We start from the raw sequence: 27,523 nt of genomic DNA on the forward strand, positions 1-27,523 counted from the left end.
AAAAAAAAAAAAAAAGGAAACAAAGAAAGAAAGAAAAAGAAAAGGAAAAAAAGAGAAAGAAAAGAAAAAGCTCAAATTGAGGTTGAGAAACCAACATCGTAAGAGCAAGAACCCGGTCCGCTCCGCTCTCCCCGGGCCGGGCCGCTCGTATTCAGCACCGCGGACAGCTCCCCGCCCCGCCCCAAGCCCACCGCACCCTCCCCTCCGCCGCTGGCAGCCTTGCCATTGGCTCTCCCAGCTCCCCTCTTGAAGCTGCCAATTCTACACACAGACCCAACCTACCCAGGAGCTTGTCTTCTCGCCTCTCCAGCGCCCGGGGTAGCCCAGGCCCGGGAAAGAGCCGCGGGGCTTCGGAGTCTCAGAGGGTGGTTGTCGGCACTCGACCAGGCTTGCTGAGACGCTGCCCGCTTTCTACACTTCGTCCCCGGCCCTCGCCCTGTGACAGACGCTTGACTCAAGATGAATCTCAACTTCACCTCCCCTCTACACCCTGCGTCTTCTCAGAGGCCCACGTCCTTCTTCATTGAGGACATCCTGCTGCACAAGCCCAAGCCGCTAAGGGAGATGGCCCCTGACCACTTCGCCAGCTCTCTGGCCTCCCGGGTGCCTCTGCTAGACTATGGCTACCCCCTCATGCCCACACCCACCCTTCTGGCTCCTCACCCCCATCACCCTCTGCATAAGGGAGACCACCACCACCCCTATTTCCTCACCACCTCGGGTAAGTAACAGGGGCCTCAAGGTTTGGGGACCGAGAGACTAGGTCTCCCAGCACAGACCCTAAGACTGTGATAGAAGAAAGGCCAGAGGTGGTTTGGCCTGGCTTGGCAGCTCCCTTCCCTAAGTGACCGTGGAACATTGGGGATATGGCTGAGAGCATGCAGAGCTCCCTTGAGGCATGCCAGCCCATGGGGATAAGTCGTGGTCACTCCGCACGCTTTATAATGGAGGAAACATTCCTATCCAAGGGTGGCTGGAGGTTTTTTTTACAATATTCTTGGTGGATAGTGCTCAGTCTCCTTCCTTGTGGTCTTCCTGGCCACTTTGGTCCAGCTCTCAATCCTGATTCTCTGCCTCCCCTTGCTCTAGGGGAGACCCCTGACCACCCCACCCCATGGAGCAGAACTCCACTTTCCAGCTCATTAACTCCAAAGGCTCCAGCGGGGCCAGCTCTCTCCTCTCTGGTGCTGAGCATTCACAGATATACTGCAGGGGCTTAGAAGTGAATGAGGGTTGGGGGTATTCTGAGGACTGAAGGTTTGACCTGGCCAGAATAAGAGGAAAAGGGTAAGGAAAGAAATGGGGGTGGGGTGGGGGGGAGGGATGCTGCTCCTCTTTAACCCTCTGCACTCCCAATGTCTAACTCACAATCTTGAGCTCAGCTGCCCTCCTCTGCCCTGGTTGCTGGTGAAGCTGGAGCCCCACACCAAAGTATTTTGATTTTCCATGAATGACAAAGACTGGGGCCAGCAAAGTGGTTGGGACAGGGAGATGTGAGGAAATACCCAGATTTTTTCTGCCGCACTCTGCAAGGCCACATTCATTTTTTCTTCTTCGGCATTTTCATTCCAACTGAAATATAATAATTCCTTCAATCCAGATGCAGAGCACAGGCAGGAAACAACCCCTCTTGGTGAGGGCTGTGGAGACACAGGAGACAGTTTGTGAAATGTGTGCTCTGGAATCTACGACAAAAGCTAAAAGTTTTTGTGAAGCGGTAAAACCCAGATTGTGAGGCACTAGGTTGGCAGGGAAATTATAGAAGCTATGTTGAAGCCTGCGTCTTGGTATTCATTTTGGTATTGGCCTCACTACCTGGCCAGTGACAGTCTCTTCTGGACTGCACCCATGTTCCCCCCAAATAGCAGTGGCCAAAGCCCGGGATGCTGGAATTGCTTGCTCCCCCCCCCCCCAACGCCTTGGCAGAAATTGATGTCTGTGGCAGTTTACTTGGTGTGTCTCAGACACCATAATGCCTGCGGAGGTGAGGAAAGACAAGAGAAGTCTCCCCTAACCTGGCCTGGGTGGGGTGGGGTGGGGAAAGCCCTTCAATCCTTCTGCTTAGGGTTGGAGAGAAAGAATGAGAAAAAGGATGAGGACCAGATTAGAGATCGGGTCCCCAGCGGGACACTGCAACTGATAAGGAACGTGCCAGGCGGGAATTCCCCCTCTGTTCTTGCTCCTGATGAGAGAGTTTTGGTCTGTTCCCTTTGACTGCAGGCAGGAGAATGGGGGCTCAGGAAAGAAGAGAGGTGTTTTTCAGTGGGGTTGGGAGGCATGGCCACATTCATGCCTCTACTAGCCCCAGAACTAAGCGGAGTGTCGTCAGGGGTATGGAAGGGTGGTGGCTGGGCAGAACAGCTACTGGGCCAGACGATGTTTGCAAGAAAACTTCCGGAGGCGCAACAGAGGACTGGCAGACGCTGTGAGAATCTTTCCAAGAAGACATTTTTTAAGGCCTCCGATTTTAAAATTTTCTTTTCCATTTTACTTACTGTTTATTGTTTGTAGGTCTAGATGACCTGCCGGATAAAGATCTCCAAGCGCTATTCTTGTGATTCTTTATTTTCCCTGCCCTATGGTTCCTGGGAGAATGGCTGGAGAAGCTTTGGGGCGACGAGGGGACTAGCGGAGGCAAGAAGCGGAGGGAGGCGCTGGGGACCGGGGTCGGGGTGCGGCGGAGGTGACATCCGGGGGATCGGGCTCTACCCACTCAGCGGCTTTTCTCTCTGCAGGGGTGCCGGTGCCGGCGCTGTTCCCGCACCCCCAGCACACCGAGCTGCCGGGGAAGCACTGCCGCCGCCGCAAAGCTCGCACGGTTTTCTCGGACTCGCAGCTTTCCGGCCTGGAGAAGAGATTCGAGATCCAGCGCTACCTGTCCACGCCGGAGCGGGTGGAACTGGCCACGGCCCTCAGCCTGTCCGAGACGCAGGTGGGCCCGAGGGGGGCAGTTCCTGATCTCCGTGGCTCTTTCTTCTCCCCTTAACTCCTACCATCTCTGCACCTAGTGCGGAGCTTTTGAGGGGGGGTGACCCCTCTCCCCTTTATTCCAGGCTTCTCCAAAGATCCTTAGTAAAAGTACCGACACGTCCAAACTCAGGTCAGAATTACCGAAGCATCATCTCTCGAGCGAGCTTTGGACAGGGAGGAGAAACTCCTCGGATGAGCTGATGATCACTCCCAGTTTGAGATCAGTTGCGTACCGCCCTCCTCCCCGCCCGGATCTGGGCTGTAACCCTGGTCCAACGTAAAATAAGAGACTAGACGGGTTCTTGTTCTGAGAGCAGTCCACACAGCGAAAATTTTCCCCTTATTTTCTTAATCTCCCTCACAGATGCAAGCCCTCAAATCCAGTCTCCCCTTTCCCCCCACTGTAAATTAAGCGTCCTCCTTATTGCTCTGTCCTGAGAGGGAGAACTGTTTTCACCTTTCCAGATCCTGTTCACCTGCAACCTTAAAATTCCTTCCTCCACTTCCTCTTTCTTATATTCTCTGTACCTGGGAGCCCAACTTGCTGTGAAATCATAAGCCCCGCCGGGGCGCCCTTGACTTTTCTCTCCGATGAGAACCAGCAAGATTGATTCTCATCTTCCTGTCCAGCAAGACCAGGTGTTTAGCGGCCAAAATGGGGAGAACGTAAGTTAAACATAAAGGAGACTCATCGACGCAGCACTTACTACTATTAGTACTTATAATTGATAATAGTATTAGTATTAACTAAGCACCCCGTTTTGACCTTTTATCGTTATTTTGGACAATTACTTCCAGGAGCCTTCCAGGAGTCTGTTTTCCTAACCCCCAGCTAGCTCTCAGATCTTAGTAACTCTGAGTCTGAAGGGAATGACGCGGTTGTATTTTTTTCCTCCCTAAAATCAGGTGAAAACGTGGTTCCAGAACCGGCGCATGAAGCATAAAAAGCAGCTGAGGAAAAGTCAGGATGAGCCCAAAGCGCCAGATGGGCCCGAGAGCCCTGACGGCAGCCCCCGCGGCCCAGAGGCCGCACCTGCCGAGGCTCGGCTGGGCCTGCCCGCCGGCCCCTTCGTGCTGACCGAGCCCGAGGACGAGGTGGACATTGGGGACGAGGGGGAGCTGGGCCAGGGGCCGCACGTGCTCTGAGCCGCGTGGCTGGGGAGGCCGGGAGGACGCGGCGGGGCGGGGCGCAGTTCCCTCCGGAGCCGGAACGCTCGGACTTGGGTCCGGGGGCGGGCCTCCGAGCTGCGCTCCTGGAAGACAAACAAAACACACCTGTCAACCCTCGAACTCGCGCGGAGCCCCCGCGGCTCGGCCCACGCCCTCCCCCCTCTCCGGCTCGCCGGGCCCCTGCCGGGCGAGCGTGCACCCGCGTTAGCTCATTCCCGCGCCCCGCGTCTTAAGTGGCGCAAGCTGGGCCCCGGGCTCTCGGCTCTCTAACGCCGCCGCGATCGCAGAGCTTCTCGGCCCTCTCCTGTCCGCTACCTGCCCCCAGCTCCGTTGTCCAGGCTCCGCGACCTCTCCACTCGGACCCTTTGCCCTTCCTTGGGTAGACCGATTGGCTGCAGGTAAGGGACCGGGAGTGTGTGGGCCTTCCGCTCTGCGGGGATCCAGGTAGAGCCACAACCAGATGCTTAAGATGTCTGTGCTGGACAGACTCGCGCGCTGCTAGCCACTAACCTCCCACTGGGGTTCCCCGCCCCCCATCTCTAACTCAAAAACTAAGGCGACAACCACTCCTCAGGGCGGCGTTTCCATCCTCTCCCGTCTCTGTTCCCCTCCTGAGCTCCCGGTTCGGCACCCTGGCACCCTTAAGCTTGTGGACCCCGGGCACACCCGCTCTATGCGCCCCACCCCCGCCCCGGTCCTGAGCGGCGACCAAGCGCGGCGAAAAACTTGGGCAGGAAAACCTACCGAGCAATTTCTGCCTCCCGACCTTGCTGCACCTGTCCCGCAACTCTTACACGTCCCATGGGCTACTGGTATTTTAAAAGTGAGTGTTCCTTGGGCTGTGTGTGGAAGTGCTCATTTTCGTTGCATTTTTAAGGAATGCAGAGTTTTAGCGAGATTAAAGCTAAATACGCATCCCCTTCCGGACGTGCACCTGTTTGTGGACTATTGAGGTGGGGCAGGCGTCTGGCCCAGCGCATCGCCCCTCTCCCTTTCCCCTAGGAGGTCTCCTATTTTCTCCCCGGGCTTGCAGTCTCTTTAGATAATAAAGGGCTCGCCGCGCAAAACTGGGAACGAACCGAGTTTCCGGGAATCGTTTGTTAACGCGTCCTCCTCCGCGCACGCCCCCTCCCCTCCGCCCCAGGCGGTGTCCTGGTCTCGAAAGGAGTGAACAGGGCTAATAACCTTTCGTTGACCGATCCCCTCACTCCCACACCGATTTTTCTGTTTTTAATCGTTTTACAGTCTTGTGTTCCACCTGTGTGGAAATGGTATTTTTTGACTCTCAAATACCGAAGGGGCAAAGATCCCTTGATATCTGGAGTTTGAAATTACGTTAACAAATTGTGTGATGACACTACGCACCCAGGCGACCTCAGCTTCCGATCTTCTTTTGGTTATGGTTGTGTATTTAGGTAAGTGAGCCCAGGAAGGCTGGAAAAGAGTGTGTGGCTAAGTGGAATCCTGACCCTTGGGTTCGAATGATGAATAATAATTATAGACTATGGCCCTGTGAGCTTGGGTTACAGTTAATCTTTTTTTTTGTTTGTTTGTTTCCTTGTTTTTCTAAAAGAGGATGAATCCTAAATATCTCGCTAGATGTAAGTTCTATGCATGTAGCGTAGGATTTTTTTCTCTTTCTTTCTTTTTCCTACAGGTTTGTTCCAGGAAACAAAGATAAGTGTCAGGGTGAGACTTCTATCCAATCGTCATCATTTAGGAGACCAAGCTATTGCTTTAAAAACATAACCGTTGTAGAGCTGTTTGGATTTTCCAAAGCGCTCTTTATCAGTCAAGATCTAGTGAGTCACAGGCAACAAAGATTAATTTCCCTCTCATAGTTAAGGAAATCGAGAGTTGACAAGATTGTAGGATCCACCTATGAAATTAGTACCAGCTGAAGTCAAAGCAAGACAAAAAAAAAAAAAAATCTTTTGACTCCTTGTTCATTTCTTTGTCCCACACACTGTTTTCTTGTAACAATGCGCTGTTTGGCATTGTGCCTTTATCACTCTACGATCACCTTTCCCATTGATTTAGATTGTGTAGATGTGCTATTAAAAACAAATCTACACTCCGATTTCTCCTCTCTCCCTGTTCAGAGAATGACAGTACCTTTTTAAGGCAGGAGTTTTGGGCAAGTGCTTTACAATAAGACAAAAGACTTGGTTATGGGGGGGGGAGTGATTTGTGAATACTTGGAAGGGAAAGTAGATACAGGTGAGGAGAATCTCATTCTAATACTAGAAAGAAGAGCTACTAAAACAGATTTGGGGAGAATCTTTAAAGTGAGTAGAAATACTATGTTTTTGGAGGACATTTAAAAAAATTTAAATTAGATGCTTAACACAAACCCCAAGGCTCCAGACATTTAGATCCTTCTTCTATCTTCACAAGAAGATGCCAGGCTTTATTTTGGTTCTGAGAGAAGCAGATTAGGCACATTTCATGACCTTTTGAAAAGGCAGGTAAATAAGATACATTGTTAGCGTGGGCATAGCTCTGCCTGATTAGAGGCAGAATGAATCATGGAGCCCAGGGAACGGCTGTATCTTTGATTCATGAGCATTAAACATGGAAAGATGTTCGTTCTGTCCTATCATGGTCTTCCCTTTGTGGCTGTTCCTGGCCAGAGGAAGTGGGAAGGGAAGAGCTCACACCTGTGGCACCAGCCCCCCTGACTGTGGCATGGTTTTCTCATCAGACGGTATTCCCTGAAATTGATGGCATACAATTCAATAGCAAAGTTCTCTTGGTTTTCCTTTTCTTTCTTTTTTTTTTTTTTTATATACAGCGGATTAGTGATGATAGTAGAGGATAGACACAATTTAGTTTCAATTTAATGTAGTATGATGGCAGTGTTTGGTTTTGGCCTTCAATACCGATCAAAGCCTCCATAGGCTGAAGAGGTATTTTGTCTGAATTACCTTGGCTTTTGCCTCAATTCAGTTTGACTTGGTGGTAAAGATCTGACAGAACCACGTTCACTATGATCTATTAAAGACCTAGCCTGAGTCTGAAGGGGCAAAAACCTCTTAAAATAGCCAAGGTGGGCACGTCATCCTACATGTAATCTCAAATGGAGTAAATAATCTGTTCTGAATTTGTCCTTAACGCTGTTTGCAATGGACTTCATTTCGCAGATTCTCAGAGAGGGACTTGATATTATTTCTGCTCACATGACGTAGGAACATAAATGGACAACACACCATCCTGCCCAGTATTAGTGGATAGTGGCACCAAGAAATAATTAATTGGAATTCATGACACCACTTCAAAAGGTAGAGGACTGGCTCATATCAATGTGTTCGATAACTAGACATAAAAATATGTGAAGGCACAGAGCAAGCAGAATGGTTTTTGGTGCTAAGAGAATCGTGCAATAAACCTATTGCTTGAAGCAGTGACTCCCTGGTCTTCTTGAGTTGGGCTCAACACGTGTGGAATAATGAGTTAAGGAAATATTTTACATTTATGTTGTATTCTTGGCATCACATTTTATAGAAGCTGTTGACAAGCTAAAATTCATCCAGTATACAAGAACCTGGATAGTAAAAGGTGTGGAAAACACAAAGGAGTGTGAGCTTTTTAGCTTAGAGAAGCCAAGTATTGGGCAAGGGTGGGAGAGGAGATTAGCTATGATAGTTGTATTTGAACGGTTGCAGGGCTACTTGGTATCAAGGGGTATATCGAGGCAGCTCTGCCAAAGAAGGCAGAACCCGAACCAATGCGTGGTTCCAGGGAAACCGATTGTGGAACAACGTTTGCATACCTCCTGTAGGACAGGTAGCGTGCCATCTATCAACAGGACAGGCTAAATCCAGAAAACACTAAGCCCCTTTCACTAGAAAAGTTTGAGCAGAGCTGGAAAGCAAAACGCTAGGGGCTAGAAGGCTCTGTTATGGTTCTTCCTTGATGAAAAGGTGAATTGGTTTGGTTTTTCTAACCCCTAACAGCCTAGTATCCTATCTTCTTTTTGTAGAAAAGGAACTATAAATTCCAACTTACTAAAGTTACTTGTCCTATCACTAAAACGATCTCAGTTCGTGTGTTCTAAATAAATCTATCCATAACAATAAGAATTAAGAGAAACCAGAAAATGAAAAGGGTATTCTTTTACTCATTAAGGAAGTCTTCTACACCCCATTCGAGAAAGTGAGAAAACAAAGTGAGGATCCCTGGAGTTAAGGACAACTGGATAGTCAGGAAGGGATGGTCAGTGTTAGAGACCTTTAACAAAATCTAAGCCCTTCATAAGTGAAGAAATTAGGATCCAGGTATAATGAATGCCTTGTCAGTGTTAAATAGACTGGCAGAATTCAGACTAGAAGCCAGTTTTCATGATCCTACTTTACCGCTAATACATGCAGTGATACAAGTGATGGGGGGGGGCGCTATTGTCCTTGTATTATGTAGAGGAAAGGATTTTGCATGGTGATTTTGGACGTAAAATTTTAAAGTTAGCTGAAAATTAGCAAAATCTTAGATCAGTTTATAGAAAAACTTTTGATGAGGAGCAATCTGAAATTTAAATTGGCTTTCTGGGGAGGTACTGCTCCACTCTGGATTTTAGCTCTTTTCATTCAAGCCAAAACAGAGTACCTGCTTGCTGGGATGTTTTTAAAGACATTCACACATCGAGTAGGATGAAAAATAAAACTAAAAATTTTGCCTAATCTTTATAGACAAGGCAACTGAGAGTCTGGGAGATTGACTTGCTCAATGTCCTACAAGTGATTAATTGGTTGAGTTACAAATTAATACATGTAGAGATCCGAGATCATTTTAATAAAAATTTAGGAGATAAAAAAATTTATGATTCTGTTTTCTTTCCAGATTCTCTCCATTGTATTTTCTGGTTTTAATTCCTCCTCCCAAAGACCTCTTTCTTGTTGATTTTATTTACTTTTTTCCTCTTAGAATTCCCAGTGCATACAGTAGATAACTTTTCCTCCATGATTTCATTTATAATTCTGTGAGCCTTCTCTTCTTACTCTCTTCACAAAATTGTGTAGCTGCAGCTGGATTTGGCATCACAGCCACTGGCTACATGGCTTGGCTTGGAGAGTTAAATTCTAATCTTCCTTTTGCTCAGGATTACATTACTTGACATCAGAAATATAAAGAGAGTGTCCTTTAAGTTAAGAATGGTGAGAGGGGGGTGCCAGGGCGGCTCAGTCATTAAGCATCTGCCTTCAGCTCAGGTCATGATCCCGGAGTCCTGGGATGTCAGGCTCCCTGCTTAGCCAGAAGCCTGCTTCTCCCTCTCCCACTCCCCCTGCTGGTGTTCCTTCTCTTGCTGTGTCTTTCTCTGTCCAATAAATAAATAAAATCTTAAAAGAATGGTGAGGAGATGTGAGATAAGAGATATAAAAGTATTTACTGTGAGATCTTGGATGAAAAGTACTAGAGGAAGATAATGAATTACGATATAGATCTGAACGTATCAGGTTGGTTTTTGATCCCACACTTCATAGGACTACAACAGTAACAACGTAACTAAAAGGTGAGTATTAGTCTTGTGTTCTATCACTATCGTTATGAGGGGTTATTATGTCCCTTTCTAAGGAGTTTTTATTTTTATTTTTTTATTTTTATTTTAAAGATTTTATTTATTTATTTGACAGACAGCCAGTGAGAGAGGGAACACAAGCAGGGGGAGTGGGAGAGGAAGAAGCAGGCTCCTAGCGGAGGAGCCTGATATGGGGCTCGATCCCAGAACGCCGGGATCACACCCTGAGCCGAAGGCAGACGCCTAACGACTGCGCCACCCAGGCACCCTTCTAAGGAGTTTTTAAAACTTCATCTTCTCTTCATCGTTGTCCTACTGTGTGGACTAAGTGAGAGCATGGTGGCCTTGGATGAAATAGGGACATACAGGGCCATGAAGTTGCACTGAGATTACTTCATTTAGAATGTTCCTTCTCTCCCCCTCGTTCTTGTCTCGCCTCCATCCTACCCCAGTGGTTCTGTTCTCCCTGGCAGACATAAATGCTATGTAGGGAGGGAAAGTATAATTCAAATCTATGGGACCCCTATTAAGAGATTGAGTTGCCGGTTTCCAGTAAAGGATCTAGGAGGGAAATCCAAGATTCAAGCTTTTTTTCTGAAGCTTTTAAGAATTTTTTCGTAATCTAAAAAAGGCACACCTTAGGAATGTATCTCTGCCAGAGTTGTATAAAAATATTGACTAATATAATTCTTGGGGATTATCTGAATATTTGTAACCTCCATTCTCTCCCTAGCTTCCATGGCTACAGATAATGGAAGTGATTAAGTACACCTGCGAATATTCTAGCCAGAAGTTAAATGGCCGAATAGTCCTTATTCTTCCTCAGTGCTTGACTTGGAATGGGAAATAAACTGTAGAAAGCAACGGGAATAAGGATAGAAGGGTGACTATCCTGAGTTTCAAATGGGAGTAATTTACAAGCTAAAGGCAAAAAACCCTAATACTTTATGCTTGTTCTGCCCTTTTCCCATCTATTTTTTTTAAATTCCTAAGTTCTCTCCATTTAATTTTAAAGACTTGAGTTTTGTCACTTACCCATGTACATTGCTTATACAGTCAAACAGTTCTAGAAGGATTTAAAAAAGCAGTCCCCCTGGCCCTTTCCCTGTTCTCTTTATTACAGAAGCAATCGGTTTCCAGTACTGGGTGATTCTTTTTGTATTTGTCTTCATGTTTCTAAATAATTGCTGAATTGCTGCTTTTTGGTATTTTTGTTTTAGGAGTTACCTAGTACTTCATGCTCTAAAAGGTGAAAATTTAGTTATTTCTTCCCTGTTCCCACCACATATGTGCTCCCTCTTCATCTCTTCCTCCGTGACAGGGTTTTGGTTAGATCGTTATTATGGTATATATGTCTGACTCTCAGCTCAGCCAGGTAATCAACTCGGATTACTTTTTCCTGCAAGACTTCCTTTTTTTTTTTCTCTTGGAATTAATATTTGTCTTATTAATTTTTAATGTACTTGTGACCAATTTAACTCCAGACTCTTCACCATTTGTCTAGAGCCGACTCCCAAAATACTCTTGTTAAGGTTTCATTTTCCCCGAATAAATCACTCCCAGAGCCTCTGGTCTGCTCCCCTCTGGGTTTTATGTCTCTGTGTCTCTTTTCCCCTTCATCCTGGGATTCCTTTCAATTTACTTTTGTTTCGTGTATTTTCCTCTTTCTTGGTTTACCCTCTCATATCGGGGGAGCACAGTTCTTGTAGTTCCCTGATTGGTGTGTGAAAGGTAAATGTTTTGAGTTCCTCCTTCTCTAAAAAATATCTTTATTCTAGCCACATGATTTATTAGTATTTTGACTAAGTGTAGAATTCTAAGTTGGAAATTATTTTGGAATAATTTTGAAAAATTTAAAAACATCATTAGATTTATTTTCATTGGTTTTCAATTGCTGTGAAGATCTAAAGCCATTTTGATTCTTGATTCTTTGTGTATCCTGTTTAATTTATTCATTTGTTTTCCTTTTTGGAAGCTAGTAAAATACTCTCTTTGTAACCAATGAACTGAAATTTTACAGTTGTGTGCCTTGGCTGAGGTCTGTTTACACCCATTGTTCTAGATACTCGGTAAGCTCTTTCAATCTGAAAAGTCCTTTATGTTATGGAAAGTTTTCTTGAATTACTTCTTCAAGGATTTCTGTTCTTTATGGAACTCCTATTATTTGGATTTCTTCCTCTTAGATTTATCCTCTATATTCTTTTTCTCTTCCATTTTCTCTATTTTTATCTTTTTGCTCTACTTCCTGGGAAAATTCTCAATGTTCTAACCTTTAACTTTTAAAATTTCTACTATCCTATTTCTAACTTCCAAGATCTCTCTTAATTTCCTTGTCTTCCTCCTCCTTTCTGGTGGGTTTCCTCAATGATATCTTCAGATATGTAGATATCCTCTGTTTGCTCACGTATATGAGAGAAGAAAAGGCTAATAGGAAGCTATGAATACGTTGACTGTGAGCTTTCCTCTATGATAACATGGTTGAGTTCTTCAGTTGGAGACCCTCTAAAGTCAGAATTTTTAAGGCTTTTATTTTAGGTTGGTCAGATTCTCCAGAGAAAGATTTTTCAAACTCCTGCTTGTAGGATGAGGCCCAGTGCTCTGGGAGCCATGTGACAGATCAGAGGTCTCTGAGTTTAGAACACATATGTTCCCTATTGACTCTGCTTTCTGTATTGTGCCTCCCAACAGAGCCACTCATCCCTCACTCCAGACATACTGTTCTACCCTCTGCAGAGGGGAGCGCAATCTTTTTTGGGTAGCAAAGGGGCGGTTGTCTTTCATTTAGCCCTCCTCAGTCCCTTACGCCCCTACTTTCAGAGGTAATTGACATCATCCATTCCTGAGCATTTTGGGTATTCTGGAATGTAATCAGATTGATTCATGGGTTTCCCGTTTGCTAGATTAGAATTTTTTTCAACTTTCATCTGCTGTCCTACTTTTATTACTATTGTGTCTCCTCCTTTTCTTATGTTTATGCCTTCTAAAAACCCTTTCCTGTGATTTTAGTGTGGGCTTGCTAAGGGAGTGAATTAGGTGTATGTGCATTCATGTGTTTAGTCTAACACATTTACCTACAATTCTCATAATCTGATTGTAATGTTTTTTAATTCTGGCCTTTACAGTGAGTGGTGGAGGTGTTGATCTTTTACCTTGATGTTTCTTTTATGCAACTGCATTCGTTGAGGTACAGGAGAATTGCATTGTCATTAGAGCAGATTGAAAGGCTGACTTCATTGCCCAAATACATAATAGCCCTTCCTTCTCACCTCCTATTCATTGATGCAGTACCAATGGCATGGGATCTACCAGTTTGAGGGCATTGGAAGTTAGAGTTAGTCTTTAAGAATCTTGGTCTGTGAAAGGTCTGAATAGTTTTACAGGATATTCTTGGAAATTTCAAGGTGAGGGAATTTATTATTTCATTTTCCTTGGTCTTGGGTTAATTGAAAACCTAGGTCCCTAATTCTCTGAGTCAAGGGACAGGATAAACAGAAAGCAAGACAGAGCTACAGACACACACACACACACACACACACACACACACATATGCATGCACACACACATGCACACACACACACCCCTGAAGAGAATGAGACAAACAGGACAGGGAGAATTGGAAGGTGATCAATTAAGACATTAAGTGTTTTGTGACACATGGACGCATCTGCATTTTGCCCTGATAACAAGGCCATCAGCTCATTTTCAGAGGGCTGCCGCCTTCCTCAGTTCAATCCTCAGATCAAAGCAAAACTGTCTGCTTGCATTTTCCAATCAGAATGGGGATGCTAATTTATCCTCCTTAATGTGTGATGGTAAGAGACTCCTTCAATTAACTGAATTCTATAGCCAGCAAAATAAAAGGTATACAAAGAGGCGCAGGCTGGAAGAGCTGAAATTCTCATTAAATCAAAAGGTCCAGTATTCATTACCTCGTGCATCTGAGGCTAAACACTAAATATGGGGATCATCAAAGGAGGTTTAATGGGTTAAATTGAGAATATAATCTAATTAAAATATTAGACATGGCTAAATAGTTCTTTGATATTCATCTAAAGGATTCATTAAAAATAGGTGCTTGACGTTTGTGTGATTGGAGATTATCAATTTTAAGTAGAGACAACAAATTTGGAGACCTCATCAGCACTGCTTCAGTGTCCCCGTTGTGTGGAGGCAGGGTAATGGGAAAGACCTCCATGCCAGGTGATGGGTTGTTAATACGAGGTAAGGCCACACAGGCTTCATGACAGCGACTTTGGTAGTTGTCCGGATGGCAAAAAAGAAAGTGTAAGATTAATTTGGGAGACATATTTGCCACAGAGGAAAGAATATGTTTGGGGCCCAAATTAGTTAGCTGTATTCTCTACAGAGAGAGCTATATTGATTTTATTCAATTTTATATATAATATATATGTATATTCTGTTATCTACTTCCTTCTATGTAGGCAGCTTCTGAAGGAATAACTGATTACACTTTTTGGATTTTAAATATCTAAAGATTATTTTCCCCACTGTTAAATTTGCATCATAAGGATACCTACTATTTAAATATCGGTGCTAAAACAGGGGATCTTGAGAAGCCGGTCTAGCAGTCCAAGTGTTGGGGCTGGTCTCAGGGACGAGCTGTCAACTCAGTAAAGGATATTTGTGAAATCATCTCATATCTCCAAGGCTTCACTAAATATATTTGCCTGAAATGTTCATATCATTGTAATCCTCTCAACCTATTAGAGTTGTTGAAGAGTGGAAGACCGTTTTCTCGGTTTATTGAAAATTAATTACTTACACTGCTCAGGTTTGCCAGGGGAAATGAAAAGGCTGTGGAGAGGCAGTGAGGGAGATTAGTCCTGCCCACCAAATTCCTTTTTCCTCCCCTCATGTTACCCTAAGAGCCCTCCCTGTATTGAGGGGTCGAGAGAACTGAAAAATCTATTTATTTTGCATCTTCATCTTGTGATGTGATGTTTTCACAATATTTTGGGAAGACCCCAACATTCCAGTTATTTCACTGAGTTAAAAACTAAGTAACCAAACATGAACAATGGAATTTTTAAGACTGGGGAATAGAATTAATGAAAAACTGCCACCTTTTGCTTTCCATTGAGCAGATGTTTGCCTAGAAAATCAAGATATTATGTTTTCTCGGTGCCTTTGTGAAAAGATGTATGGTTTTGCTCAACAAAGCTAGAGGGGGAGCAAGAACAAATAATGTACTTAGTGTAGAGGCAGTGGGGCGAAGGGACCATTTTGGATCTATATTTTTAAGCTTAGGCCCGGTGTGGGGCTTGAACTCATGACCCCAAGTTTGAGAGTCACATGCTTTACTGACTGAGCTAGCCAGGCACCCCAAAGGGGACAATAAATTTTTTTGATTTTGATTTTGAATATTAGAGTTTAGCTACTCTGGAATCCTACTTCACTGTATTTTAAAGAGTGGAATGTCTAAATAAAATTATTATAATACATATTTCTCCTTTATATTGCCTTTATAGTTTATGAATTTTGTCTGACAATATAGACAACTCCTTAGAGTCCGGGATAAAAGGGGGTGAGACACTCTGGATAAACAAAACCCACAATAATTAAAAATTTTACTTGTGTTGTTTAAAGCCCTTCCCTCACTGGGAAAACAACTGAAGAGTCAAATGGAGTATTGGTGTGTTTTTTTGTCTCTGTTTACATTAGGAATAGAAATTATGAAAACACACTTAGAGTTAAAAGTCCTGTCATCATCCCACGAATATTTGAGAGTTGGATGAAAAATGTATTATTCAAGATTTATTCTTTCTCTAATAAAGTTAATCTTAAAAAGGCATATTTAGATGAATAACTTCGATTTTTTTTCCTTAAGAATTTTATATTTTCAAGTGCTACTTTGAATATGATGGTAATGTATGTTTTCAAGAATATTTTGGAAATAAGCAGCTAAATGTGTCCTGATATCTTCAGACTATGACCCAAATTCTATTGATTTTGTGCTGTCAATAAGTAATTAAAAAAGAACCCCCCACCCCACCCCGAGTTTGCTATTGTAGACCATTTGCTATCAACTCAAAGTTCTCAATTAGCTCCAGTGTTGTTATAATTACTGGATGTGTTTTCAAACAACTCCCAGCTAATAACTGTTGGGATGAAGAGTCATTTTCTCACTATAGACTAGACTGCACACTCATGCTTGCCGTGAGGTTTTGACAATGATTCATTAACCAATAATAGGGCCCCAATTGGAACCATTAGGCATTGGTGTTTTGCTAGACTTACCTTTTATTTTGTTCCTCAATATTGTCTTTTCTTGGGCTGGTTTCTAGATAACTCCCAAGAGACTCCTTAATATGCAAAACAGTATCATGAAGACAGCTGTCATTAAATTCAGTTCCTCGGAACAAAGCTTCCTCTTAAGAGGATGCTCTCCTTGGAAATTCAAGATGGAAAAAACACCATAAAGAGGAGTCTATAATAAGAGTGAATATGTGGTTTAAAGGTCCTTTATTTACACCAGTTCATAGAGATTAGGCAGATTAGGCCCTGTGTCTTTCAGTGGGCGTATATAACATCTGGTCAAATATAGGCCCTCCATCATTCTATCACTCAAGTTTAAAGTCCCTTGCTTTCTAATAGGAAGATTGTTTTTACTTCTTAAGTATCTGAAGCAGAAACACTGTAAAAATTGATCACTGGTCCACTTGGGTCTACAGAAGATCAATATTGCTGCCATTAATTTCAAGGAGGAGAAGTATTTGTCATTCATTGTCTCTGCCTTAGCATATGATAGCTGAGTGATCGGCTAGATCTTGCCAGGTGGGCCCAGACAGTGGCCTATTTTGGTTCCTTCTTTGATCTCAACCCCCAGGTTTTAGCAAATATGTTCTATTTCTGTAGCCACAGCCCTTTTAGATGCCACTTGTCACTTTCAATATTTGTGTACAAAGAATTGTGATCTTCTAGGGTTTGGTACAGACTTGCCTTGGAAGTAAAGACTGAAATGTTTGACATAGACCGAATTGTGCCACCTGTTTCAGCTAAGTGTGATTCTTGCTAATGAGTGAAGGGGTGGAAGGATTTAACAGTGCTTAGCTACCAGAGAAATGGTTAGGGGGGAGGGTTTTAAATGTTCAAAATTGAAATAGTGTCTTTTATGAGTCAACATCTGAATTAATTTATGCATATCTCTTTCAACTCTAACAATGTAGTTATGAAGTGGCCAGATTATATGTATTAAAATATGATCAGGTATGTAGGAATGCATATTTCTGAAAATGAAACAACGAGAGTGCATGTCCCACACTGAAGTTCATAATAATTACATGCTCCTTGCCCCCACAGAAAACAAGATCAACCCCTTCCTAGAAACAAATAACCAAACAGCGCTGTCCTTGGTGTTGAAAGACTGAAGATTAGACGGGGCTATTCCATCTCCCATTATTATCAGTCGGACTGACAGATGTCAAGAGTCCTTTACCCTACCTTGATCTCCATTTCCTCTTCTGAAAAATTAGGTGAACAAGATAAGCCCATCCCAAGCTCTGAATTCTTTTAGGGTACTCTAATAGAAATGGAATATTTAAAAAATTTGCTCTGTCCCTTTAAATTTGGAAATCTCTCTATATGCATTATTTAATCTTCCAGAGTAAGTTTAAGTCTAAGGCCGTTGGGAAAAAATTTTAGTTCTTAAGTTTCTAGAACAGTCTTCATCATGTACCATGAAGGGTCCTCTTCTTTTACAAATACATCTTAGGAGCAGTTTGGCCTATGATTTTCCCAAACTAATACTTCACATATGATATAATTTTCAAAATACCACTGAAACATGATTTGTCAGTTTACTATTTATCTTCAGATATGTGTAATTTTTCCAGATTTTCAATTCTAATTCCTTTCAGTTTTGAGAAATCATGTGCAGGTAGCTTTTATACCACATCATGGTTTATGTAAAACGTTTATAACAAAGGAATAATTCTCCAAAGTTAGCTCTTATGCCACCTGTATAGATCAACAGATTTTTCCCCCTAATTTCGTGTTAAATTGCCCATTTCTGGATATGGCTATCGAAGAATGCAATGCCCATCTAATACAAGCAAGTAAGAAAAAATTAAATTCTTCAGGAATTATTTTAAGACCTGTTAATTTTATTCAGTTATCACCTGATGATGTTTATTTAGTTTCAAAAGATAAAAAGTAAATATTTATGAATATTGACACGTAGCAGTAAAGTATGGAATGTTTTCTCATCTTACCTAACTCGTGTGTGTGTGTGTGTGTGTGTGTGTGTGTGTGTGTGTGTATAAAAGCACAGATGTGGTAACATTTTAAGATGTTTGCGATGGCAAGACGCCTGGCATATTCCCATACTCAGAACAAGTAGCTTTGAGAAAGGTTATCGCTCAGAGTTGCCTTGAATGGGTGTTTCTGGATTTGTTGGATTTCTAATTTATGTCTCGAAGCCCTGTTAGGACAACACTCGGTTATGTTCTACTTAAAAAAGCAAGTCTAGATGTGCCTTCAGTTTTTCAATTTTATATAAACCCTTTGCTAAATTTAGGGATTTTATTTTATTTTTTAAATTTAGAGACTTTAGAACTATTTGGGAAACAGCATCTCCAAAGTACTGACAGCTAGTTCAATTTACATTCATATTTATTTGAAACTGAAGTGTTTATACTTCTTTCTTATCAGGAAGGTCAGAGAGGAGCAAAAGTTCGATACATTTTTTGCTGGGTCACTTCAAGGTTTTCATTATGCAAGGAAGGGTAGTGATTTTTTTTTTTTTAAAGAAATCAAAAGATCCTCTATGAAACTAAAAGGCTTTATTCCCTACTTCTTATTCCACCCAAAATTCTGATTTGAAAATAAATAATAAAAAAATCTTCCTAGAAAGTAAAATACAGCTCTGTGAAGTAATAAGGCCCCTTACTTTAAATCCTGTACAAAGCAAACGTGGGCTGCAGCTAGAGGACAGAGGGTCATCTGTTTCTACGCACAAAGGTGGGTTGGAGTTTTTTCTCCATGTCCAGTCCCCGGGCATATTTGGTCTCCGACAGATTTGTGGTCTACACAATGTGAAGGACTTTGAAGGCAGCCACAGCCTGTTTTTCCCTTTCGTGTCTGCTCTGTAGTATTTCCAGCAGTGAGATTTCAGGCAGAGGGTCTTTTCGAGGATAGGTGGGAATTTTCTTTTCCTTTGATACTTGATCAGTCAGATTTGAAGGTTTGGGTTTGGGGATGGTCTTGGCGTATTCCAAAGCCTACAAGCATAAAGATAACATTTGATTTGAAATGGGAAGTGAGCCCCAGATTCCTTAAACGAAATCAAGCCTTAGGAGATGTTTACTGGTAATACGAACGGACGCTATCGCTACCGTAAAATTCTAGGATGCGGATGGGAACTGCAAGTCCTGTAATATAGAGCAGTGTCAACAAAGTGAGCTAGCCACGCAACATCAGGCTATGAAAAAGAGGTGGAAAATGCAACAGAGTTGTGCCTTTGGGCATTTTCTTTATGAAATGGAGTTTTATTCAAGTGTTTGAAAACAGATTTCTCACGTGTTGGCTCTATGTAGCTTCTGGCTGTCTTATTAAAACCAAACTTCTATTAAGGAGATACTAACAGACCTTTCCATTCAAAGTGGGCTTGCTACAGCAAGTAGTAAGGTGAGACCAAAGACATCACTGTAGTTGACATACAATTGAGCCTCCATTATTACATCAACTATTCTCTTTCCCAGGCTCTTGGAACTATTTATTAGAGGTTGGAAATTATTCTTTTCTTTAGTATATCCATAGAAGCCTAGAGACTGAAAAAAGCAGTATTTTTTCAGTGATGTCAGTTCGAAAAGGCACTACAATAAAAATGAGATCACTAAATATGATTTCTAAATCTGTCTTTATATCAGTTTTATATTTTAATAAGTTTCTTGGGGTGCCTGGGTGGCTCAGATGGTTAAGCGTCTGCCTTTGGGTCAGGTCATGATCCCAGGGTCCTGGGATCGAGTCCCACATTGGGCTCCTGGCTCAGCGGGGAGCCTGCTTCTCCCTCTCCCTCTGCTTCTCCACCTCCTCATGCTCTCTCTCTCTCTCTCTGTATTTCTGTGTCTCAAATGAATAAATAAAACCTTAAAAAAATAATTTTCTTGATGGCTGAAATGGGAGTAGATAGTATATTCAGGTGCTGGAAGGGGAAAGAAAATGTCCAAACTTCTCAGTGTGTGTAGGTGACTTCTGTAGGAATTTCTAATTACAGACTTGTTGTCTTGAATCTCTTCATGGAAAAAATAATGGATTGGAGAAAAAAGAAAAGTGGCACCATGGAAACTCAATCAAGTGGACTGAGGTCTTCAAGGTCCAAGGAAGAAAGGCAATAAATAGAAAATAGGATGGTCTGTGAGAGAGAACATGAAGTACAAATTCCTAAAAGCACCAAAGGGTCACTTGTCCCTCATGCAAAGAGTCCCATGTTCTTCCTGGGACTGAGACAGAGACTTTGCACTGCCAGGCTCAGTGTCTCCGCTGAACGTACTTCATTCACATCCTGACTTATAGTTGGATGACCTCTGAGAGGGAGAACATTCTGTATTTTATGAAATCATTTTTCATGGCTAGAGGGACCTATATATTACAGTTCATTGGGAAAAATGTAGGGGAATGAACTTGAAAGAAACAAGGAAGGACTCTTCTTTTGACATACGTACCCGTAAATGGCAAGATGACACTAATTCCTTAAAATTTAACAGTAGAGAAGGAAATTGATAGGATTTATCAGGATTGCTAGTTTCTTCTAAGAAATCACCTTACTATTATAAATTTTTTTTTTGAGAATAGTTGACACACATGTTACTTTGGTTTCAGGTGTACAACTTAGTGATTCAACTTCTCTATATTTCATGCTGTGCTCACCACAAGTGTAGCTACCATCTGTCACCATACAACATTACTACAGTGTCATTGACCGTATTTCCTGGGTTATACCTTTCATGCTCATGATTTACTCATTCCATCACTGGAAGCCTGTTCTCTCTCTTTCTCCCCTTCAAACGTTTCACCCCACCACCTTCCCTTTGGCCACCATCAATTTATTCTCTGTATTTATAGGTTGGATTCTGCTTCTTGTTTTGTTCATTTGGTTTTCAGATTCCACATATGAATGGAACTGTATGGTATTTGTCTTTCTAGGTTCTGACTTGTTTCACTTAGTGTAATATCCTCTAGGTCCATCCATGTTGTTACAAGTGGCACCATCTCATCCTTTTTAAAAAATTTTTTTAAAGCTTATTTTTGTTTTAAGATTTAATTTTTTTAATGACAGAGACCGAGAGAGAGAGTGAGAGAACTAGTGGGAGGAGGGGCAGAGGGAGAAGCAGACTCCATGCAGAGCAGGGAGCCCAACGTGGGACTCGATCCCAGAACCATGGGATCATGACCTGAGATGAAAGCAGATGCTTAACTGGCTGAGCCACCCAGGCGCCCTCATCCTTTTTTTTTTTGAAGGCTGTGTAATATGCTTCTGTGTGTGTCTGTACACACCACATCTTATCCATTCTTCTAAAGATGGACACTTGGGTTGCCTCCTTATCTTGGCTATTGTAACTAATGCTGCACTAAACATACGGTGCATATATCTTTACAAATTAGTATTTTCGTATTCTTTGGGTAAATAATCAGTAGTGGAATTATTGGATCATATGGTGATTCTAATGTTTTGAGGAACCTCCATACTATTTTCTACAGTGGCTGCACCAGTTTACATTCCCACCAACAGTGCAGGAAGATTCCTTTTTCTCCACATCCTCACCAATCCTTGTTATTTCCTGTCGTCTTGATTCTAGCCATTCTGACCAGGGGTAGGGTGATCTCATTGTGGCTTTGATTTGCATATCCCTGGTGATGAGTGATGTTGAGTATCTTTTCCTGTCTGGTGGCCTCAATATTCATTTTTATGTGTGTCAAATTTGAAATACAGGAAGAAAACATGTGGAGGACTTAAGACCATGATGAACTTCAGGCTAACCTTACAGCATTGTTCGTACACATGTTATTTGTGAATCAGTATCTGTGAATGATGGGTAGCCACAGGAATGGCAGTGGCTAAGACATCTGGGTTCAAAGAACTGGGGAATTTGTGAAGCGGTAACAAAGGTTGCTTTTTAATTCTAACTGGAAAGCTAACTGTCTTGGTGGGGATTTCTTACCTTCTGCCGAGGGATGGCAGATTGACTTTCAGTTTTCGCTGTTTGTGGCTTTGACAGAATGGATCGCGTCTTCATGTTATACTCCTTAACTTGTTTCGCGTATTCCTTTTTTTGGATTAATTTCTGCATCTGTTGAGAGAAACCACGTTACGACAGTGCACAGGTCCTGCTGGATCTTTCTGTTCTCTCTTTAAAAGCGGCACTCATTTTAGAGAGCTGGCATATTGTATCAGCCGCAGAGAGGAAATGGGATTACCACGCATAAGGCAACAGCAGTGAAAGAGTTAAGTTAATGTTTCTCCTAGAAACAGTCTCTCTCTGAGGGGGGACATCACTGCCATAGCACACCCAGTGTTTCCTTAACAGGGTCTAAATCACATTCAGCTCCTTCTCTGTTGCATTTACCCAATTTATTTTCATTTTGGCTTCCAACTTTGAACTATACTCTCTTTTTATGCCTTGAGTGCAACTGTAGTTAAAACACATTAAATGAAGATCTTCTTTCACTAGAGGAAAGGAAATAAAGTGGATGCACTTTTCAGGGGTTGGGAAACTCTTATCCTAAGTGTCTTCTCTGTAGCCACTCTTCAGAATTACCAAGATCACTCTATTGGGAAAGACCAACGACCATATAACACACACTTCTCTTTTCATGTGCATGTGGCCCCCTTTTCTGTGAGGGCCTTCAAGACTAACTAAAAGGTGGATACATAAAACAACATTGGCTAGGTGATTTTATCTTGTGGTAAAAGGAGTATCTGGGTCTCTATTACTAATGCTATTTCACAAGGGTCTCTATTCAGAGGGAGACATTTGGATTGGGACTTGGTTCTAGGCGGTGGGTGGGTGGGAGTCCTGTCTGTACAGTTCTGCTAAAACACAGGTAGGCAACTCCAAGCCTACAACATGTTGTATGCACATCACACTCACTTTGTCTCTGATGGACTCAAGGTCAGGTCCAAGGCCTCCAAGCTTCACATCTCTTTTCTGATAACCTTTCAGCTTGGAGCTCTACAAATACAAAGAGACTGTTTCTTTTAAGGAATTGTGTGCCCCCCCCCCCCACCATGCTGTCATAGCCACATAAGGAAAGAATGGAAGCCCGTGTGGACTGTTGGGAGAGTGGGTGCATTTCCTGACAATTCTTCCACTCTCGTGGTAGTTATTGATAATAGCTTCTTGGGTAATTTGTAGCTGGTCAACTAACATGTTTTGACTTTTCCAACTTCTGCAACAACAAAAAAATTGGAATTCTAAAAATTATAAATAAAAATTTCCAAGTGAACAAAGAGCTGTTTTGTTATTAACATTCTAAACAACATCTACATTACCACTTTGCTGCTGCCCTTACTATTACATCTGGTCTTGTACAGTTCACGAAACCAAATGATTTCCTGGGAGGAGGCCATCTAAATCCGGTAAGCATTGCTTCAAAAGGAGAGTGCCCAGTCTAATGAGGTCGTAACATTCAAAAGACCGTAAATTTTTTTAAAATTTAAATTCAATTAATGAACACAGAGTGTATTATTAGTTTTGGAGGTAGAGTTCAGTGATTCATTGGTTGTATATAACACCCCGTGCTCCTTACCTCCAAGTGCCCTCCTTAATCCCATCACCCAGTTACCCCACCCCCCACCCGCCTCCCCTCCAGCAACGCTCAATTTGTTTCCTATAGTTAAGAGTCTCTTATGGTTTCTCTCCTTCTCTGATTAGGAAAGGACTGTAAATTTTTAAGGGTTCAGAGTCTAGGCAAGATCTGGGGCACCTGGGTAAGTCTCTGAGTCTCGATTTCAGTTCAGGTCATGATCTCAGGGTTGTGAGATCAAGTCCCGCATCAGGCTCCATGCTCAGGGTGGAGTCTACTTCTCTCTCTCCCTCTCCCCTGCTTGTGTGCGTGCGGGCTCGCTCTCTCTCGCACGTGAATAAATAAATTTTTAAAAAAAGAGTCTAAGCAAGATTTGAGAAACTCCTTTTAGTCAATATGATATTGGGTATTTTGAAGGGCATAAGTAATTTTATATGATGACTCTTACTAGTATTGAACATGTAAAAGGATAGAGTAACATAACGAGGCAATTTAATTTTTAGATTATGACACCTGAGCACAATAACAGGCAGGAACAACACCGATGCTTTCCTGATTATAGGATAGATTAAGATATTCCCCAAACTGCTGCTTTCAGTGTTAAAACTGACTTGTTACTTGGGGAAGATGTCTTTGTGGGGCTACCAAATCCTTTTTCTGAGTTGTGAGTTCATTTGGTTTCCTTCCTTGGGAAGAATAGGAAGGACAACACCAAAGGGCTAGTGTGACAGTGATTCTATTCAGACAGGCCTGAGTCAGCACTTAGAACAGAGAAAGAATAGCCATCCTGGAGAGGCGACAGGCAGCTCTGTACTAATGCACATGGTATTACCTGTCTATATGCTAATGACAAACCTCAGGATTTTTCTGAATTTTGAAAGCGCCTATAAATTATTATCCTAAGTCTTAAGATAAACTGTATTTAATGAGCTCTTTTTTTAAAAAGATTTATTTATCAGAGAGAGAGAGAGGGAGGGAGAGAGAGCGCGAGTGAGCACACGACCAGGGGGAGCTGCAGGCAGAGGGAGAGGGAGAAGCAGGCTCCCTCCTGAGCAAGGAGCCCGATGCAGGACTTGATCCCAGGACTCTGGGATTGTGACCTGGGCCAAAGGCAGACACTTAACCAACTGAACCACCCAGGCATCCCTCTAATGAGCTCTTGAGACAGAATTTGGCAGATAGGCCAGAGACTTAAAAAAAATTTCTCATCATATTGGATCTAGTTACTACCTATAACTCTCAAATCCTAAGTGTCCACTATACATTGTATCAATGGTTACAAGAATGTGTTCTACTCCCACAGGCCTATTGGCTGACTACCCATCGTTCATACCAGTTAGTTTCTCCCTTGTCCTTCCCCACCACAGACGCTTGGAGACAGGTACTCCTTTCCCCACATCTGCAGCACTGAGCTCTGGCCCATGAGGCATAAATGCAAGTTGGCTGGGGTAGAGTTTGCATCTTAGCTTTCATTCAGGCTGGTGCGGCCCCTCCCTTTCCTTTTCCTTGTCTTGAATGTGGATATGATAGCTGGAGCTGCAGCAGCAATCTTGTGTCAGGAGAGGAATGAGAGAACCATACAAATATTGTTTCTGATGTTTTGAGCTGTGGACCATTAGTGCTAGTTACTGTCGACTTGTGGATTAACTGTAGCTGAGAAGAACGAGCTCATAATTTTGAAGTTGCTGTAAATAGTAATTGCGTGACTTGTAGCCGAAAGCAATATTTCTAACATTTCGGTACTTCAGAGAGCCAGAATCCTGTATCTTTTGGGCAACATTTCTACGCTGCAAGGATTGAGTCCTGCACATAGAATTTTCCTGATTAGAATGTTCAAAATTTATAGTCGAAAGTCTTTTAGTATATCTAATCATAAAAGATGAGAGAGGATCTTTTTTTAAAAAAGAGGTTGTTGGGCTAAAATCATGAAAAACATTAAAGTATCGAGTAAAATATTGTTCATTTAAGGTTTTTCAAAATCCTTAATCTCTTTACAGAAAACAATCACCTGGCAAAACCATTCCAGCTGCTCCTTGCCCTTGACATCTTTCTGTTCATCCTTTCATAAAATTGCGAAGCGCTACAAATTATTTTCACTAAGTATTTTAGCATTAGGCTGTATTTCCCTGTCATTAGATATTTTCCAAAATGTGACTTTTATACCTAACATTCTAAATGTTGAACATTTTAAGATGTCCTAGGGATAAGCCTTGTTTGTGGGCTACTCTGATGATTGCTTTGAGATCTAAACTTAACAGAAGTGGAATTACTGAGGCAAACACATGTAAGGTCCTTAATGAACGCTTCCATTAGCAATGTGTAAGAATGTCCTTTTTGTCCAAACCTTGATTACACTGGACATGATCACATTTTAAGATCTCCGCTAATTATCAGCAGGTGAATGAACTCGGATATCTTCTACTTGGCAACTGCAAATTTGTTCTTTTTCTTGGGCATGCCATCTGTACCGTTGTTTCGCCATCACTACGTTACTTTCTATTTGGCAAAGTAAACCAGTAATGAAAAAGGAGAGAACCTCGCTCATATCCAGGTCATAATCCAATTTGTCCAAAACTGAGGAGAAATGATCAGTGGCCAGAAATCACATACTTAGCATGAAGCAGCTTAACTTTAATCATTGCCCTGACACAAAAGATACAGTGTGAAGCACAAATAATTGCTCCCTGCCCCGCCCCCCAGCCGCCCTTTGTCCCAGTTTTTTCTATCCCCTCGAATAACCAGAATAAACATCTTGGCTATCCTAGGAAAAGAGCGAAGGGACTAGCGTTAAATACTGACACAAAATAAACAGTGTGGCCCAAGGAGGGGGACCAGTAACTACATGCTACTAACTCCTTTCCAGTGCGAGCTGCTTCTAGCAAAGAAACCTTTCCTCCAGGGAGAGAGAGCATGGTTCCTAACGGAGTTTGTTCTGGGTGACTGACAATGAAAAATCCTGGATTTACTTAAGTTTGCCTCAACTAATCTTGATTGGCTCTCAGTGCTGTAATTTCGTTTGATCTCTTTCCATCAAAAGTCTTTCTTAACAGCTTTACTGAAATAGAATTCACACACCACAAAATTCACCCATTTGAAGTTGTACAAGTCACTGGTTTTTAGTATATTCATCAAGTTGTGCAAACATCACCGCAATCTGATTTTAGAAAGTTTTCATCACCCTGAAAAGAAACCCCTGTACCCATTAGCAGCCCCTCCTCTGCCCCTTTCTACCGCCAGCCCTAGGCAACCACTAATCTACTTTCTGCCTCTTCAAAAGGCTTTTATAGTAAAATAATCCTCAGAATTTACTTTGATTTAGTTCTCCTTGGCTGTTACAAGACTAAAAGGTCACAATAGCAGGCTCCCTCTCCCCCCACAAATTAAATCAACAATGATAGTCCTGTTAGGTCTCTAAACACAGGAGGAAAACGTAGTCCTGTTCTCAACAAAACCCTGATGGGGTTCACTGCTAGTCTTTGCATGAGACCTGCATAAATGGACCTCCGCCACCCCTGGCCCCGGGCCGATGATTTCGAACACCAGACCCACCCCTCTGAACTGGTGTTCACTGCTGATGGCCCCTTAGCAGAGGATGACCAAACTTTCCTGATGGCATGTTTCTTCCAGTAATTAATCCCACTTCTCAAGCTGGAGGAGTGACTTTTATTGTAAACGTGGGGCAAAGTGTGCCTGAATTGAAGAATGACCTCGACTGTCCCGTGAGGACTTGTTTCTGCTCTGAAACGCTGTACCCCTCGGTGGGGGACACGGCAAGGCTTTTCTCCAGAACATTTCTCAGATGTCTGAGTGTGAGAAAGTTACTCAAAAGCAGGGCAAAAAAACTGCCTCCAAGACTGGGGAACAGCGAGTGAAGGAAATTTGCTCTGTGGTTGCTAAATTTAATCCAAATGAACCTCTTCTTAGAAGCCGTCAAGCAGCAATACCCAGACTGCCTGTGACAACAAATGCATGAGTTAATGACTGCAGCTCAGCTGTTCCAGAACTCCTTAAACAGTTGTTTTGCGTCCGGTCGCAATAGATACTTTTATGCGGTTTGTCATCCCTTCCTCTGCGTCAGTCTCTTACGGCCTGACGTCTGCATTGACC

The 27,523-nt window shown here is 42.7% G+C and overlaps 2 protein-coding genes across 2 annotated transcripts in view; one reads left to right on the top strand and one right to left on the bottom strand.

Moving 5' to 3' along the window:
- Positions 1 to 6: 6 nt before the first annotated feature.
- Positions 7 to 4,116, top strand: BSX (brain specific homeobox). Its single transcript, XM_008690171.2, has 3 exons — positions 7 to 721; positions 2,736 to 2,932; positions 3,877 to 4,116. Exons 1-3 carry the CDS (start codon positions 460 to 462, stop codon positions 4,114 to 4,116), a joined length of 699 nt encoding a protein of 232 aa, XP_008688393.2. The 5' UTR covers positions 7 to 459.
- A 14,208-nt stretch (positions 4,117 to 18,324) lies between these two features.
- Positions 18,325 to 27,523, bottom strand: part of JHY (junctional cadherin complex regulator) — a 54,525-nt gene continuing 45,326 nt past the window's right edge. The window contains exons 6-8 of the mRNA XM_008689949.1: positions 22,762 to 22,842; positions 21,832 to 21,960; positions 18,325 to 18,891 (exon numbers count right to left, since the gene is read on the bottom strand). Of these exons, the coding sequence (XP_008688171.1) occupies positions 18,697 to 18,891; positions 21,832 to 21,960; positions 22,762 to 22,842 (405 nt within the window). The 3' untranslated portion in view covers positions 18,325 to 18,696. The remainder of the gene's footprint in view (positions 18,892 to 21,831; positions 21,961 to 22,761; positions 22,843 to 27,523) is intronic.

This window comes from Ursus maritimus, unplaced genomic scaffold (genome assembly GCF_017311325.1).
Source record: "Ursus maritimus isolate PB19 unplaced genomic scaffold, ASM1731132v1 scaffold_16, whole genome shotgun sequence".
NCBI classification, from domain to species: Eukaryota; Metazoa; Chordata; class Mammalia; order Carnivora; family Ursidae; genus Ursus; species Ursus maritimus.

Coding starts and splice junctions, on each gene's coding strand:
- BSX (XM_008690171.2), top strand. CDS start 460: ATGAATCTCAACTTCACCTCCCCTCTACACCCTGCGTCTTCTCAGAGG. Junction 722..2,735: donor CTATTTCCTCACCACCTCGG/GTAAGTAACAGG, acceptor TTCTCTCTGCAG/GGGTGCCGGTGCCGGCGCTG. Junction 2,933..3,876: donor TCAGCCTGTCCGAGACGCAG/GTGGGCCCGAGG, acceptor CCCTAAAATCAG/GTGAAAACGTGGTTCCAGAA.